At 40.8% G+C, this 18,453-nt stretch overlaps 1 protein-coding gene across 4 annotated transcripts in view; it reads right to left on the bottom strand.

Moving 5' to 3' along the window:
• The window catches only part of Far1 (fatty acyl-CoA reductase 1), a 65,551-nt gene that overhangs the window by 32,688 nt on the left and 14,410 nt on the right, over window positions 1-18,453 (bottom strand). For all 4 annotated transcript variants that reach the window (XM_045145354.1, XM_045145355.1, XM_045145356.1 and 1 more), the window contains 2 exons: window positions 4,224-4,419; window positions 218-393 (listed from right to left, as the gene is read on the bottom strand). In XM_045145354.1, the coding sequence (XP_045001289.1) occupies window positions 218-393; window positions 4,224-4,412 (365 nt within the window). In that variant the 5' untranslated portion in view covers window positions 4,413-4,419. Of the gene's footprint in view, window positions 1-217; window positions 394-4,223; window positions 4,420-18,453 lie in introns of those variants that run through there.

The raw sequence follows: 18,453 nt of genomic DNA, 5'->3' as shown, positions 1-18,453 counted from the left end.
TTTTCTTGTCTCTATTTCATGTTTAAATTTATGGCAACTTTTTCTAGCCAGCATATATTAAACTATTTCATGTTTTCTCTCAAAGCGGTAACCAGAATTCTTTTAGTGTCTACAGGACACTGAAAACCACTTCTAACAACATGACATTTCAAATCACATTCAAAACAACTTCACTACCAAGCAGAATTAAAATTGCATCATTGAGTTATGTACTTACCTTAGGTTCTCATTAAATCTTACTGTAGCTGCACAGTGGAATATAAGATTGGTGGAATCTATGAGGACTTCTCTGTCTTCTTCACTGAGAGCCAATTTGGGCTGGGTAAGCTCACTGTTGATTGCTATAATTTTCTCTCTGAAATCTGGGTTTTCATTCCTCAATCTGTCAAAGAGCTAACAAAGGGAAATATTTTAATTCTAGGGTAGTACTTTTCCACTTCTAAAGCCCATTATAAACCTTTTCTCACCAATTACTATAAAAAAATTAAAACTGTGCAGTTGCTAAGGCTGCTGTTGTTACAGAAAACATATCAAGGGACCCAGATTATTATCCCCATTTTACAGATATGAGATCTCAAGACTCAACAAGTTCAAGCAGTATTCCAAGGAGACAGAACTGGTCATTTGTATAGCTTTGCCTAGACTGCATTACACCTCAGGAAAGACTGATCAATACAGATATCTGGACAAAGTTTTAAATGATCATCCAAGATGTCTAAAATACACACCTGAGTTTACCACATCAGCTTGTATTTTATTTCTGAATGTCTAAAAAGCATACACAACATGCTGACTTGTACCTCTGGCAACTATAGTACTTAACAATGTCAGAGAGAAAGTGGGGAGAGAGAAAACAGAAAATGCACACATGGTCATACAAAAGCCTCCTGCTACTGGCAAACAAACTCTAGACACACCACTTTGTGCTGGCAGGCATTACATGCAAGTGCCTTTAATCACTGAGGTATCTCTCCAGTACTAGTAACATGACTCTTAAGGTGTTGTTAATTAAAAAAACGTTGAAACATTTCATGAATCAGACAGCTTCCTTTGCTGAGAAAACAAAGAAATGAACTTTCAAGTTAAGAATTTAGACTCTACTAGTAAAAATTAGATGAGTAAGTGATCAATTAAAATAATATAAAAATACTATAAATAATAAAATGAGTGTAACAGCCATCTAGGACACTGCATAGAAAAAATTAGTAATCCCACTTGGGATGACCACATCCAGGTTCTCAGAGGAAATGACTTTTAACAGTGTGCAGGCATGTGGGTGAGCGATAAGAATAGCAGTGAGGGAGAAAAGGGCCAGAGATTACAAAGGAGAACAGTGTTCCAGACAGGATGGAAAAACAGATGAGGTAACATCAACTGGACTTGGCTATGAACTAGTCCTGGGGATAAGATGTTAACCCCAGGAGGGCAGAGTTACATAAATGTTGTCAGCATACAGGACCTAGATAGCAGAATTCTTGGCAAGACATAATCTTGCACATTTGTTCAATCAATTAATTACAATGAAAACACTGGAAAGAAAATAATAAGGGTTCTGAATGGGAAAGTTCAGTCTTGGGAAAGTTTAAGTACCTACATGATACCCTAAAAGAAGGGTCTAATAGAGATGACTGACTTTGTGGGTCTGGAGTTCAGGTGGAGAAAAAGACTTAATAACCACACACAAAAGCAAGTGAAGCCCTGGAGTAGAAAAGACCGTCCCAATAACACCAGTGAGCACCCCAAATCCAAACTATAAAAAGCTACTTCATCAGGACAACCACTCAACTCATGCAAAGCAGAGGGGCCACCTTGAGCACCTCCTTGGGCCTACAGAGGAGCGCAAGACTCAGGGTAGAAACTTCAGTTATCAGTACTTTAGGAGCAAGTTGAGAAAAAAGAACCTAAAAGATGGCCAGAAAGAATCTGTTAGCAGCTTCGAGTCCTACGTCCTTCTCCTGGTGGCTGGTGACCAGTGGGACATAACCATGCCGCTTCACCGCTGGATCGCAGCCCCCGGGACACTCCTCATCTTTCTAGCCCCCCCCCCGTTACTTTAATCCACTGTACCCCATCAGTTCCCACTTCACATCTACTTACTAATGCCTTTTTAATGTTGCAAAGTTTACTTCATGATCAACCTTCTTGTTGTTTGTTTGTTTTAGGTTATGCTGAAGATGGAACCCATGGCCTTAAGAGCCTTACCACTGAGTTACTTCCCTGGGACACGATTTACTATTTTAACTGAGTCCTTACCATGCAATAAGACTTCTTTTTGTTGTGACATTCCCATAAGTCAATGGTTCTGAACAAGGGAATTTTGGTCCCCAGAAGGTATTCAGTGACATCTGGAAATACTTTTCCTTGTCACAATTGGGACAGAATGTATACAGGTCAGGAATGCTATTGATCACCCAACAATAAGCCAGTACTTTACAGCAAAGTATTACCAGCACAAAATGTTAATGGTGCTGAAGGGTGAAAAATGTTTTGACAAGTCAATATTCCCCCGATGGTTTATACTTTATGTTCTTATTTCTGTCCCAAAAGTCATGGTAGGTCTTAGTTTCTTACTAAATTCAAATATATATCTGCTTCTTGATATGAAAAAGGGCTCATTTTCAAGTGATACCAGTGTTAACCACTGGGATTTATTAGAAGGAAATGGAAGCACAAGAGAGAGAAAGAACGAACGAATGGAGGGAGGGAGAGAGGGAGGGGGGAAGGGAAGAAGAGGGGGAAAGGAAAAGGAAAGGAAGAAGGAAGGAGAAAGAAAGAAAGAAAGAGAAAAGGGGGGAGGGTGGGAGAAAGAGAGAAAAGGAGGAGGAGGGAGGGAGGAAGGAAGGAAGGAAGGAAGGAAGGAAGGAAGGAAGGAGAGAAAAGGATTTGCAATTTCAATTTCAGTTAAATATTGAGGAAAACACATTTTTATGTCATAAATAATGGCATATTTAGACTGAACAGTAACAGTTGATTGAAATTTAAGCTTTGAGTGCAACACATTCCTTTACTTTACAAAGTAAACTTCCTCACAGAACTGAGAGACGCTCAACTCTGTACATTATACTTGAGCCCTCAATTTCAACCAAGGTGTGCACTTTAATAACTGTGCCTATCCAGTATCCTACTGATACCTCGCATTCTCTATTCTTTCCTCCTTTTTAAAGTGGAAAAAGGACTTTTAACTGGAATGAAGGGAATACAGGGAGAGGGCTTAAAACATACCAATGTTAAGAGGTTCAAACTAAAAAGCCAAGATCAATTAAAGGGCAGAGAAAATAACAAAACGCACTCAGGAGGTTTTACTTAGAGTAAGTATGGTGGTCTTCCAAAGCCTCAACAACTCCCTCCTTAAAGGTTCTAGGGGAGAAAGAGCTCAGTAAAGAATCACAAGGAGAAATAATGATTCAGGGAGACTACTGTAAGCAAATTAGAAAATTAGAAAATATAATTTCTACATTAAATTCTAAGAAAGAAGCTTACCTCCCAGGGTTTTCCAGGGTTTTATTTTAAAAAGTAGCAGACACACGATGAAGAGTGCCTGCTGTGTGGTCTCAAGGAAATGATGGCGTGACAGGACAAGTGCATCCAACCAAAGCTCTATCACGGCCACAGGAGGCTCCTTCAGTGCTGCTAGTTAGTTGTGTTGTTTTTTTGGGGGGCGGGGAGGGGGGTAGGGTGTGGCTTCAACAGACCTTTAAAACTTTAGATATACAAAGTAGTACTATTCTCATTCCAAACTAAGTACTATGATTAAAAGTCCTCTTTGAAATAAGCCCACACTGGGATTCCCTGTATGTATCAAAACTGAGCTTAGAGCTTTCCACTCAAACTTACAATCCATGAATGTCAAATAAACTCTTTCATTTTAGGAGAATTCATAAACTTATGATTATGAAATAATTTTACTTTGGCTTATTTCCAGTTTACCTTGGCAGTATTTTTCTAAAGGTTCAAAACGTATAGCATGTTATATGACCCCTTGGTCCTCTGTCATATGGGAATATGTGGCTTCTCTATCTAATGCTATAGAGGCAATTTATAAGTTTTTTGAAACTGTAGAAAATTTTCCTATTGACTCTGGTTCATTACCATAGTGCAGGAACTTAGCAATTTTTTGCTACAGTTTAGGATGTTGAAGAAATTTACTAGCTTAGGATACTTATCATAATACATGAAAACACACACTTTGTCCTCCCCTCTAGGTGATCATTCTCCATACTTACCTTGCTACTAAGGATTTCTTCCACTCGCTCTTGGGGCGTCTGTCCAGCTTTCTGTCTCACCAGAACATACACTGAGTTCACCTTAGGACACGACCTCAGCAGCTTTTCCAGAAGCACCTTTCCTAAGAAACCAGTGGCTCCCGTGAGAAGGACATTCTTGCCTTCATAGTATTCTGGGATTGAAATCATTTTGGCTCTAAGAAAAACATGACAAATTTGCATTAGCTTAAGGACTTACAGTCAATCTTACTAAAAATCTCCTGGTGTTCACATGAGTATTTTTAAAGACCAGCAAAAATCAAGATTGAACGCTGAAGAAGATGCTAATCCTCAGTTCACCGGAGTGAAGAGAAAGCCACAGTAAAGTGCACTATAATCTGACTTCTATTTTCCTCCTGGGGTCAGCTCAAACAAACCAGTGCTCACCCTCACTGACCCTAAGTTTCTTCAGAACAATTTTTATGAGATGATCTCTAAAAGTTTCTTCCAGTAAGAACTGCAAATTTTCATCCAATCTCCATTAAACCCTAAACACAACTGAATGGTATTTTCTGTTTCCAAAGGAGTTTATACACTGAATAGAGGTCAGCAGTGAGACGCAACAGCTTGGCTAGAGTAACATTGCAAGGTGTCATCTTCGTCTGTTATCAGCTGAAATAAGAGGTAACACTAAGTCTTTTCTCCCACATGCTTGAGAACTAAATCCCAACAGGTATTGAAATATTCAATTTAAAAAACTCTAATAATAAGGAAGCAAAAAATACATAAGCTAACACCCTGTCTAACCAACGTTTACAGAAATCATAGAAAAGTCACAAAAATGAGCACCATGACAGATTGGGGGGGTACCGAAGGATCTCTGCAGAGTACGTTATGACATAAAGCTAAACCATGTTGAAATCAATGCTCTACACTATTTAGAAATGCATATACAACATATTGAATATAATAACAGATCCCTGAGTGTATATGCAATGCAATCAGAGTAAATAAGCTGGGCAGTATGTGTCCAAGGCATACATAATTTTCTGGACTTAGCAGTTAAAGTGCTTGCCTGCAAAGCCAAAGGACCCAGGTTTGATTCCCCAGGACCCAAGGAAGCCAGATGTACAAGGTGGCGCACGCTTCTAGAGTTCTTTTGCAGTAGCTGGAGACCCTGGTGCACATATTCTCTCTCTCTCCTTCTCTCTGTCTGCCTCTCTCTCTCTCTCTAATAAATTTTTAAAAATTAAAAAAGAAAGAATTCCATTAATAAAAAAAGAGAGGAAGAGAGGGGTATAGCAGAAAAGAGTAAGTTGGCTGAGGCCCATTGCAGAACAGCACCTCAACTGCAGAGAAGTACTCTAAGGGGTCAGGGCTACCGTTATCAACCACCAGACAGAGAATCTAGGAGAAAATACCAAGTTCTGGACCAAGAGGCATCATAAAGTTCAAGGTAATTAAAAAGCTTGATGCAGGGCTGGAGAGATGGCTTAGCAGCTAAGGCACTTGCCTCCAAAGCCTAAGGACCCATGTTCGATCTCGCTCCAGGTTCCATGTAAGCCAGGGGCACAAAGGTGGACAAGCACAAGGCTGTGCACTAAGTGGTGCAAGCGTCTGGATTTCAACTGCACTGGCTGAGGCCCTGGTATACCAAGTCTCTCTCTCTCTCTCTCTCTCTCTATTTCCTAAAAAAAAAGCTTGACCCAGAAGAGCAGAACCACTCACTCCATAGTTTAACTTCCTATCTGCATGGATGTTTGGGGAAAAGAGAAACAGGGCTACCTGAGGTCATGGAACAGGAAGACAATCAGGAAAGAGGGAACAAAAACCAGCAAGAAAAGAAGTATCTGTACAGCACTGGGCCATCAGAACAAATTCAGGTTTCAGTCTACTTGTTTGCTACTGGTTTTTAAAGCAAACTCATACAAAGCTCCAGTCAGTAATCCAAGAAAAACTGAAGAAAAGGGACCTCAAAATATAAATAAATAAATAAATAAATAACAAAATCAAGGAAGCCAACAGCAGCTACCAGAACCATCCATCCTACTCTTCCATAAATAGAAACTAATAGACCAACCACAAAAGAAACTCCCATGATGAAAAATTAAAGACAATTTGAAGACACACAGAAGTGGCAGCGCAGACCCCACTGTAGTCTCCTAGAGCGCGCAGACACCCAGCAGTGGCAACTCGGTGTCTTCAGAAGACACTACATATTGTGATTCAAAAGTCAGAGGCAGAAATGGTTACAAATGACAAGTGCTGTGTCAAGTATCAAGTACCAACATTACTGTCCAGGAACTCACTGAGGGTTACTTGCCTAAGAGAACTTTCTCACTGGCCATAAAAAGAGTATCATTTATAACTGCATTGAAAGAAACAATACAAAGCAACTTGAAATAGATTATTTGCCAGGAGCTAAAATCTAGACTCTCATCAAAGCTAAAACTACTCTTTCTACTCTGAACCTGGTTTTATTTGTAAAAAAAAACATACGGTTATTAGGGGCAAACTGAGTCTCAAATGTCCACAGAGAACCAGAGAACTTCTAAGAAGCATCTCAACAAAATAAACTCCTTTACACTATATTAATTAAGCAAATGTCCTTAAAGTAATGGAAGGATAATCATGTCCCTCTGGTTCTGGAAACTTAGTAAAGTGCTCAAAGGCCTCACTCTAATTTTCAGTAAGTCCTTAAATAGGAAGAGCAACCAAAGCTAGAGACAGAAGTTTTCCATAATCATAAATGCACAAAAATGTACCAAAAAGGGGGCAGTTTATTTTTCTGCCAAGAAATGGGAACGCCTTTGCTTATAAAGGAACTAAAACCAACTCACACCTCAAGGCAGTGCTGTGTGATCAGTTTCACCATCAACTTGATTACATAAAGACAACTAGGACAAGAATGGGGCACATCGGGAGGTGTGTCTGGGAGGGTTTCTAAAGAGGTTTTAAAAAGGCAGGAAGAACCATCCTGAATTTGGAGAGCACCATCCCATCCCATGGGCTAGGGTCCAGAACAGAATATAAAGGCCCAGTGACCAACCTGACGCTGCCACCATGTCTACCCCACCAGATGGTCTACAATCTGCGACACACCATAAACCTTTCCTCTCTCAAGTTGTTTCTTATCAGGTAGTTTGCCATAGAAACCACAAAAATAACTAATACAAATGTCAGCTGGCTGTTTCAGATACCTGTCAAAGAGCAAGACAACATAAACAAATTCATGGAAAGCAGGATATGGCCAAGAGGGGAAGCAGAAGTAGTTCCATGAGCCAAGCAGGCAGAAAAAGAACAGTTTTACACAGAGCTCACTAGTGATAAGAAAAATACATAATAAAGGAAAGAAACATTTAGTGAGCACAAACCATCCCTCTCATTCCTTCACATACTACTTTCCTCAAATCTCCAACAACCTTTGCTGCTCAGATAGTAACTCAGCACACCTGTATAGGCAGAAAAATCTGAACTGACATCTTCTACATTTTATTTTTGTTTATTTGAAAGAGACAGAGAGAGAGAGAGAGAGAGAGAGAGAGGGAGGGAGGGAGGGAGAATGGGCATGCCAGGCCTTCCAGCTGCTGCAAAGGAACTCCAGACACATGCACCACCTTGTGCATCTGGCTTACATGGGCCCAGGGGAATTGAACCTGAGTCCTTTGGCTTTGCAGGCAAGCACCTTAACTGCTAAGCCATCTTTGTAGCCCCAATATCTTTTACATAAATCCCACATTTACAGAGGCGTCAGTGAGATTCAGGCATCAAGCCACGGTCAGAACTGAGTGTGTAGCACCAGAGGAGATTTTCAGTGGAAATGTGAGGGGGAAACTGATGACCTTGAAAGCCTTCCAGTTCTAAGGTTGTATGACTCACTATAGGAGAAGGCAGGCTTCCTTCTTCATGACATGACTTTCTGTCTTTTCTTAGCTACTTACAAGTGATAGGTAAGAATCTGCTCTTTGGGGAATTTAACATGAAATTAGGCAAATTCTAGATGAAGAATCCTTAAAAACTGCAGATCATTAAACATTCAGAGATGATGGGCCAGGGCTGGAGAGACTGCTTAGTGGTTAAGGCGCCTGACTGCTAAGCCAAAGGGCCCAGGTTCGATTCCCCAGGACCCACATAAACCAGATGCCCTAGGTGGTGCAGGTGTCTGGAGCTTGTTTGCAGAGGCAGAAGGTCCTGGTACACACATTCTCTCCTTCTGTCTCTCTCTCTCTCTTGCAAATAAATAAAATAAAATGTTTTGTTAAAACTATAATGAGCCAAAGCAGTAACAAAGTATAAAAATTTGATTTTCAACTAGTTCAGGTAGACCCTTGAACAGTTGTAATACTTGGCCAGTATTTTCCTGAGGACCACTTTCAAAGGTTACATACCACAGCAAAAACAGCAACACAAAGACAGAGATATAGTAGAAAACTCAGAACTTGATTTGGAAAACCACCAGGTACACTTATTATCATTACTATCAGTTCGAATGAGAAGCCATCATCCTTAGGTTAAGAAATAAGTACATATCCAAGATGGGAGGTTCATCTTCAGTTCCGCCGTTCCTCATCTGAGACAGAATCACTCAGTGGAGTATTAGCAACACCCTCAGGACAGTAAAGTGTCAAGTAGAAGTCAAAGAGAAGGAGCTTGGTGGTCTGCCTCAAAGCTAACAAATTCAATCGCTTTTCCACATCAAGGTAAGGGGGAGGAGGCCACCACATTATAAAAATGTACACTGTATTTAACTGCCTTTGAAAGGCAGTGAGCTGTAGGAAGTTGTGTAGAGCAGCAACTTTCTGGATGTGCTTGGTCCTCAGGTGCCCGATTTGGGTACCAACATCAAGGTAGAATCACTCGGCACCTTGTTTGTGTAAGGAACTACTACCAGACATTAGGAGTAACTAACTAGACACACACACGTACACACACAGTAAGACGAGCTACAGTGAAAAATAACTTGTCGGTGCAAGTGAAGGACCAGCAGATGCTGGACACACTGAACTTAGCCAAATCAAGAAGAGACAACACAGCTGGGCTTAGTAAAAGGAGAAGCCCAGAAACCGGACCCACCCTTTCCCAAGGACCACTCCCGCCAGTCTTACAGCCTGGGGCCGAGGCAGCACACTCCTGACTGTCCAGCAGGGTGCTTCCTGCTGTTAACAATGCCCACTTTGATACTGTTCAGACCCTTCACCTTGACATCTCTCCAAGTCTTCACTAATGCGGTACTTGGCCACCAGCACTGACTCTACACTGATCAATTAGCTCCTACATATAATCTGTAACCTTCCCCAACTTTCTATAATGTAAACACTATTTGAAGTGTAATGTGTGATTTTAATGTTATGTTAGTGATGAGGACAAATTATGAGCAGAAGTTTTGTTTGCTGTCATCAATTTCAAACCAGACTAAGAACAGGTGGTGGAATAAACTTATATGGCTTGCAACTATACTAACATTCAATAGATTTTGATACTGGAAAAATTGGCATAGCTTGCTCATGTCAACTGCTATAGCTGGTAGGATTCTGCTCATTAAATAGGGAATCCAATGAACAGAAACTACTGGCAAAGTAACTCAAAACATATAAATTTTTTTCAAACAAATTAAGCCATTTTGTAATGAAGATAAATTCAATATCCATAGCACAGGTTGTGAACAAACTAAAAGTTTACTATGCCATCCAAGGCCTGGTTAATGCCATAATTCAAACTGTTTGGGGAGAACACTAGCTAGGGTAATAGACATGGGATGCCTCAGTCATGAACATCAAGAGCCAAACGTGGGAAGATGACCAGCCTACCCGATGCAAGGTCCCTCTCCCTTAAAACTGCTTAATAAGCCGGGCGTGGTGGCACATGCCTTTAATCCCAGCACTTGGGAGGCAGAGGTAGGAGGATCGCCGTGAGTTCGAGGCCACCCTGAGACTACATAGTGAATTCCAGGTCAGCCTGGGCTAGAGTGAGACCCTACCTCAAAAAAAACAAAAAAAAAAAAAAAAAAAAGAAAACCTGCTTAATAAAAGAACCCTGCAGCAAAGCAGTAGAAAGAAGAGGAGCACCCTCCGTGTAAGGCGGACTACAAAATTGTACTAGACTCAGAAATCATTCAAGGGGGCCAAGAAAAACAACTGCTAGCTTTGGGAAGAAAGGGGGCAGAATAGGAAACATGACTATTCTAAAATGGGCTCCTGCAGGGATCCATGGCACCTAAACAGCAAGTTAGAAGAAAAATATCAGCATCAGTCCCAGAGGATACAAAATTAAAGGATCTAAAAACATAAACTCACTAATGTAGAATAACAACAACAAAAAAAACAGGTATCTGCATAACCATTAAAAAGCCTGGGGCTGGAGAGACGGCTTAGAGGTTAAGGTGTATGCCTGCAAAGCCAAAGGACCCAGATTTGATTCCACAGGACCCACATTAGCCAGATGCACAAGGAGACACATGCATCTGGAGTTTCTTTGCAGTGGTTAGTATGCCCGTTCTCTCTCTCTCTCCCTCTTTCTCTGTCAAATAATTAGATAAATATAATAAGCCTGTCACCAGTTGATCAGGTCAGACCTAAAACAGCTCTGCAGACTGCATTTAGAGAGGGACTCTGGGACCACAGGCCCTCCATCCTGAAGTTCTAGGAGATCATGATAATCTGTGAAGGAGAATCTATGCAGTAAAACTAACAATAAAGAGAAAAACTAATGGATGACAGACAGCCATGGATAAGTCTTGGAATGTAGTAGATGATCAGGAATATAAGAGTTATAAAAACTAAGGACAAATTCATATAAAAACAAGCCAGATGTCGATTGACTGTTACACTTTTGGGACAGAGGCTATGAAATGAATCAGCCCTTCTCTTTAACCGAAACCCCAAACTTGAACCACAAACTACTAAGAATCACAACTAACCTCTCTAAGAGGGCCCTGTTTTTATAAAGACAGAAGCAGCAAGCTGGAGGCTGACAAACTCCTCCAGTGTCCCCTTAACATGCAGAAATAACTGAAGGTGGAAAGGCCTTGTCCAAGCATTTAGGAGCACTAGAGGAGCAATCCTAGCAATCATATGTATGTCCAGCACCACACAAATGTGATCTGTGACACCAGCAACAATGGAGATAAGCACCAGCAGCAGACAACTAAAAATCTCACAAATGCATCAGCAAGCTGCTGACTATCCTGTCATTTGACAAATGTCAAACTACCATCAGAATTATCTGGACCACACAAAGTAACTCAAGACAAGGCACTGCCAAGATAAGCCACTGGTCTATGCAGAAAATAAATCTCATGTCACAGCACTGAATGAAATAAATAAAACCCTGCCAATACATCATTTGCTAATACATAAGGACGGTTCTTTGTTGAAACAAAGCTTTTCAGATAACTCAGTACCAGGATGGAGTTAGCCATGAAGCTGAGCTTCGAGGCCAGGGTTAGAACCCAGACTCTCTCATTTATCTTGGGGTAAGCTTATTGCCTGCTTGTTGGCCCTTGTGGTCTCACCTTTAGAATCCAGATAACAAACCCCTACACTACCTTCCATTTCACAGCACTTGTGTACAAAGAACTGGACACATGACTGCATTTCCTTCTTCACTTTCTCTTGATGTCGAAGGAAGAGTCTCAGAATGGTCCCCAAAAAATCAGTCTGATCTACACTTCAGAAACAGTCTAAAACATTTCCTCTCTTCTCTAAAATTTTTGAATGACTTTTTCCCTGGAAAGAGTCATTTATGAATTTAACTAAGTCTCAAAGAAAAATTATTACAAAAATACAATGAAAAGTTATTTCTTCTATCAAATAGATGATGTAATATTTACACACACACTTGTTTTTTTTTAATTTGGGGAAATAAATTAATAATTTTAAGAAAACAGGCTTATAGCAAGTATTTGAAGGTTTAAAAAAGAGTTAAGGGCTGGAGAGATGGCTTAGCACATAAGGCATTTATTTGTCTGTGGAGCCTACAGGCACAGGTTCAATTCCCCAGTACTGATGTAAAGCCAGATGCACAGGGTGGAGCATGCATTTGGAGTTGGTTTTCAATGGCTAGAGGCCCTGGTGTGCCCATTCTCATTCTCTCTTTCAAATCAATAGTTAAGCCATAACTACTTATTTACTGGCTGAAATTACATATACATATGCAACCCATTTACCCTGATTATTCCTAAACTTTTAGAAAATACAGAAATTGAGACCTGGTTACAGTCTCAGTACAGAAGAAATGGGTACGATCACTTTGGAGGCCTGTTTGGCAGTATTTACTGAGAACATAGTCATAGTCTGTGGCCTTGCAGACTTAATTTCCTCCAAGATATAGTCAACCAAAATGCTAACACACACTAGCACTAACAGGCAGAACTATAGGTTCAAGTAAGTATTGTGCAGCATCCTAGAAGTGAACAAACCTCACATATCTATCAAGCTAAATATCTACATATTTTTTTTTAAAAATCCAGGTGTGATGGTCCAGCACACCTTATTTTAAAAATTTTTTTCTTTTATCTTTATTTATTTGAGAGTGAGAGCGAGAGAGAGGAAGAGACAGAGAGAGGAAGAGAAAGAGAATGGGCGCACCAGGGCTTCCAGCTATGCAAACGAACTCCAGATGCGTGCATCCCTTTGTGCATCTGGCTAATGTGGGTCCTGGGGAATCAAGCCTCAAACCGAGGTCCTTAGGCTTCACAGGCAAGCACTTAACCAGTAAGCCATCTCTCCAGCTCATGTCTACATATTCTTTAAGCTCTATGTAACAGCTCAACTGAAAGCTCTCAAATAATAGATGGAAAAATAATACAATTCTAATAATGCAAAGTCCAAACACACATAACTAACTTAGGTGCCAGACTTTCAGGGAGATCTAATTTTTCCTATTTCACTGAACTGAGTATGATTACATGAGTGAGTTCACTCAAGATTATTCACTGATTAAGCTGTTCTCATGAACTCTAATTAGATGTCAAAGAAACTCTTTCTTACATCATTAAAAGGTCCTGTAGTCTTGGGGTGGCCTCGAACTCATGGTGATTTTCCTACCTCTTCCTCCTGAATGCTGGGATTAAAGGTACAAACACCACCACGCCTGGCTTCCGTTTTTTTTTTTTTTTTTTTTTTTTTTTTAAATTAAAGTAACACTTCCTACTTAAATCTCCAGCAGAAGAACCCTGTTAGAGGAAGTATGTGACTGGGGTGCAACTATTCTGTCTGGCCCTTAGGTGTGTACAGTACCAGTTTGAGCTAGGCCTAATGCACTTGATGGTGCTGGCTTCTCTCTGTCTGCTGTGCATGTACGGAACTGAGGCAGCTTCTTCCACCCAGATGGTGGTCCTTGGATTCTGTGAGCCTGAAAGAAACCCTTTCCTCTCATAAGCTGTTTCTGGTTGGGTGTTTGTCCCAGCAACAAGAAGCTAACAATAACAGAAAAACAATATTCTAACATCTCAAATATTTAACTACTCTAATTTAGAACCAAAATTCCTGAGCCATTCCATGTCCACGATCCCTTCTATATGTAATTTGTACACTTTCCTTGGGAGGCCACAAACTTTCAGGGCAGGTAAGCCCACCACTAGTACTTCCCAAACAGTAAAGCACACATAAATGACCCGGAGACCTTGTTGAAATACTGGTCTGAGATGGAGAGATGGCTCAGCAGTTAAAGCACTTACCTCAAGCGCTGGTTCTAATTCAATTTGCACGGGATGAGAATCTTTGCTTCTAAAAGCTACTAAGTGATCCTGCAACTTCTCTTGGATTCACTCTCACTGCTGGTGCAGAGAGGCCCCAGTGCTCCTGAATAGCAAGGCTACTTAAAAATCTGTTTTTAATGAAAAGGAATGAAATCTCAGAATATGTCTTCACTCCACGTGTACCCCTTTACTATATATATCCAGTGACACGAAACACAGTGCTCCAAAATGCTGTAAATGATGGCACAAGATCCACTTCTCACTTCTCAAATTTGCAAAGATGCCTCCCCCTAACAGATAAACTGTACAAAATAAACCAAGTCAGTCTTTACTAAGAGTATAAAATGGTAGTAGCTATTAAAATTTAAACACCAAGACTTTGGACTCTGAAACTCTTATTTCTAAAGAAATTACCTTGCAGCTCTTCTTGGCATACGTATAAATGATGTGTTCACTATACCTTGAGTTCAGATCACTGGAGCCTTTCCACTTGGGGCAGTAGAAGAAATGGCATATTCTTAAAGGGATGCTCTGTATTTAAAAGGGCTGGGGGACTTGGCTCAGCTAGCAGAATGCTCACCAACTACATGCATGCATGAAGCCCTGGTTCCATTTCAGCACCATATAAACCAGGTATGGTAGTACATACGTATAATGCCAGTATTTGGGATGTATAGGCAAAAGGATAAAGAATTCAAGGTCACCCACAGGTACACAGTGTTTAAGGGCAGCCTAGGCTACATTAAGATTCTCAAAAGAAAGAAAAAAAAGTGGCTCAACAGACAGCGACAAAAAAACATGGTAACAAATTTTAAAAACTAATCTGCAGTGAACTATGATCACTTTATGAAAAATTAATTGCTTAAGTGTATGCATATGCTTATGAATACATAGATTATTTCTGGCAAATGCCAAAAAAAATGGTAATGCTGGCTCCTCTGAGGCAGTAAGCTAGGTAACTATGGGGAAGGGAAAAGGAACATCTTTGCCTTTCACTGTAAATCCTTTCATACATTTTTACATGCACACATCATATATTTTGTCTAGACCATTGTAAAATTGGAAAGAACAGCTATGAGAAAAATCATTGAAACATAACTTTCCCTTCAACTAGCCACTTTCCATTAGTTTACCTTAAAACAATTACAATTTCCACCTGCATTTATAATTTTTTTTTAATTTGAGACGGGGGCATGCAAGGGCCTATTGCAACTGCAAATGAATTCCAGATGCATTTCCTACCTTATGCATCTGGCTGTATGTGGGTACTGAGAAAATGGAACCCAGACAGGCAGGCTTTGCAAGCAAATACCTTAACCTGCTGAGCATTTCCCTAACCCTATTTATACAATTTTGAAAAATCTATTCTCACATGAAAATAAGACTAGTCCTTTTTTTTTTTAAAAAAAGACACTCATTTTGAAAGACAGAGAGTATGAGCACACCAGAGGCCTCCTGCTGCTGTAAGCAAACTGCAGACACATGCACTAAGCATCTGGCTTTACCGGGTACTGAATAATTCAACCCTGGGAGGCAGAGGTAGGAGGACCGCTGGGAGTTCAAGGCCAGCCTGAGACTACATAGTGAATTCCACGTCAGCCTGGGCTATAGAGAGACCCTACCTAAAAACAACAAAAACAGAAGAAGAAAAAAAGCAGATGACTATATTTAGAAATCAAACTATTGAGAAACAGGTCAAACTTCCTGAACAGAATGCGGAAAACGTTCTCCCAGAGGACAACATTGATTGGGGGGGGGGGCACTCCATCAGTGTCTACCACGTTCATAAAGCTGAGAGGTACTGGCACTATAAACCGTGACTGATCTTGCACATAGTAACTGGTTAAAACCTTCATCAGCACATGACCCATGTTTTAGCTTCTACACATTTATTTACAGAATCTGAAGTAAAAACGAATGTCTAAGCATTCAGTTTCCACCAACTAGCGCTATACTCAACACCAGGCTCTACTTCTCTCTCTGCTAAAGCTGGATTCTCTGTGTGTTTCACATGCAAACACATCCAAAGCCTAACAGTGAACAGAGTATTTCATTTGTGGTTGTGTGCGGAGACTTGGGACAAACCAGGGGCCACACATACGTGCTAGGTGATGGTTTTACCACTGAGGTAGTTCCAGCCCTCTTAATTTTTATTTTGAGACGTCTCACAAGATGCACAGGTAGGTTTACAACCTGCAATCATCCTGCCTCGGCCTCTTTAACTAGCTGAGATTACAGAACAGGCAGGCCTGTGCCACCAGACACAGTCAGGAACAATTCCTGCGCTTAGCATAGCCTCGCACAATGCTGGGTTGACATTAAGTCTTTAATTCTGCTTATCCCATTTTTGTGTACGTCTCAGCTGGAGTACCACTTGGAAGTGATACTAAAGGATCTTTAAGAAACAGGCAGCTAATTAAGCTAAACCACCTTTTAGTGCCTAACAGACTGATTTAAAAACTAATTGCAAAACATCACATAAAACAAGAATTCCAAAGATGGCAGGCATGTCCAAATTGTAGGTTGTGGGCCTCATATATGTCAGGATAGCTATAAATACAGCCTCACACACACATACCTGCAGATGATGTCATGTCACAAACAGCAATAAGTTAGGCATCCCTAGAACCATGATAAACCATGGTTTCTAGAACAGGCCAAAGAGCAAATATTTTCAGCTTTGTGGGCCACTGCTCAGAAACAACCTCTCAAATGCAACTTTAGCACAAAAGTGGCTGCTGTGTTTGAAAATGGTGTGTCCCACTACCAATTATCTGGAGTTTAAATCCCACTGTGAATTATTAAGAGCACAGAAATCTAATCTAACTACAGTTTAAAGAGGCCTTTGAGACGTGATTAGGATCAGGTAGGGTCTTCAGAATAGAAGCCCCTTGACTAAGTATTGATGGCGTCACAGAGAGGAAAGAGGCTGTGGGCACACATTTTGGTAGTTTGAATGGATGTCCAACAAGTTCAGGAGTTTATTAAAGCTTACAATTTAAATCTCCAGCTGCCTGGATGAAGAAGGGATCACTGTGGGCAGATCTGTTTCCAGCTACAGGTATGCATTGCAATGGAGCTCTGCCTGGGTTCCCGAAGCGTGCTTGCTTATGGTGCGGGGGAGGGGGTGGCTGTTTCCTCGGCATGGATCTGTGTCAAGGGCCAGCTTCTTCACCATTATGGAACTTCCCGTGAACTTCCAATCAATTCCCATCCTCTCCTAACTTGAGCCTTATTTGGAGGTTCGTCCCAGTAGCCTAAAGCTGACCATGACATACATACATTCTTGTCTGTTGTCATATGATGTTTATACACCTTGGGACTCTTACAGCAATGAAGCCGTCATCAGACACAGCTTTTTGAACCTCTAACCCTTCTTTATACAGTTATCCAGCCTCAGGTATTTCATTACTGTAATGCAAAGTGGACTAAGGCAGCCTCGGCAATAAACAAACTGGTGAGATTATGTTCCAGCAGAACTTCATGAATCAGTAAACCACAATCTGCAGGCCATAGTTTGCCAGCTGCTGTTCTAAACAATGATTTCCGATATTCTACAACATTCAGAAAATGCATCATAAATGAGACAAGCATCCATGGAAAATCAGCAGTCTAAAAACACAATGTTTCCTATTATCCTTGAAAGACAGACAGTTATGACAGTCACCCAGGAAGAATGTATGTGACAACAACTGCAATGATACGCCATGCAGCCTTCAGCCAGGGAATAAAGAATGCCAACAAGGAAATTGGAAGAGGCAAGGAATGATTTCCCTGTCAGTTTCAGAGGCAGCAGGGCCCTGCTGAGCTATGAGTTCATACATCCACAGCATGTTTGCAGCCTTGAAACAGTAAGTTCCCATTAAACTTGGGCACCAGATGTGTGGAAACTCTGTCACCATCGTCCTAAAAAATTAATAGAGGGCCAAATGTCATGGTGACAATTAAGACACAGAGCAAAGACCTTCTAAAGATGACCTATAGTCTCTCATGTGACAACTATAATGCATTCTTCCAACACACATGGCAAGAAAGCTTCCCTACAAAACAGCTTCTGGCTGGGCGTGCTGGCACACCGTGCCCTCCCAGCACTCAGGAGGTGACACAGGAGGATCAAGAATTCAATGCCATCTTTGGCTACAAGAAGAGTTAAAGACCAGCCTGAGCTAGATAGAGATCATGTTTCAAAAAACAGGAACAAACAAAAAACTACTCTTAAAAACTTACAGTGGGAATAGCTTTTTAAATGGGTATAGAAAAGAATGGTAGAAGGGAAGTTTTATGAAACATCAAAAAAATGTTGAGCTCAGATCAAATTATGTGTTTACTGACCATATGTTGCCAAACCTCAGTGCACGGTAGCCACTCAGGAAAAGCAGCACACTGACTGTCACTATGCAGTACAATCAGTTTACAGCCGGGCGTGGTGGCGCACACTTTTAATCTCAGCACTTGGGAGGCAGAGGTAGGAGGATCACCATGGGTTCAAGGCCACCCTGAGACTACATAGTGAATTCCAGGTTGGTCTGGACTAGAGCAAGATCCTACCTCAAA

This window comes from Jaculus jaculus, chromosome 3, assembly GCF_020740685.1.
Source record: "Jaculus jaculus isolate mJacJac1 chromosome 3, mJacJac1.mat.Y.cur, whole genome shotgun sequence".
NCBI classification, from domain to species: Eukaryota; Metazoa; Chordata; class Mammalia; order Rodentia; family Dipodidae; genus Jaculus; species Jaculus jaculus.
The sequence above is the reverse complement of the archived record's forward strand: the minus strand, read 5'-3'. Positions and strand labels throughout refer to the sequence as shown.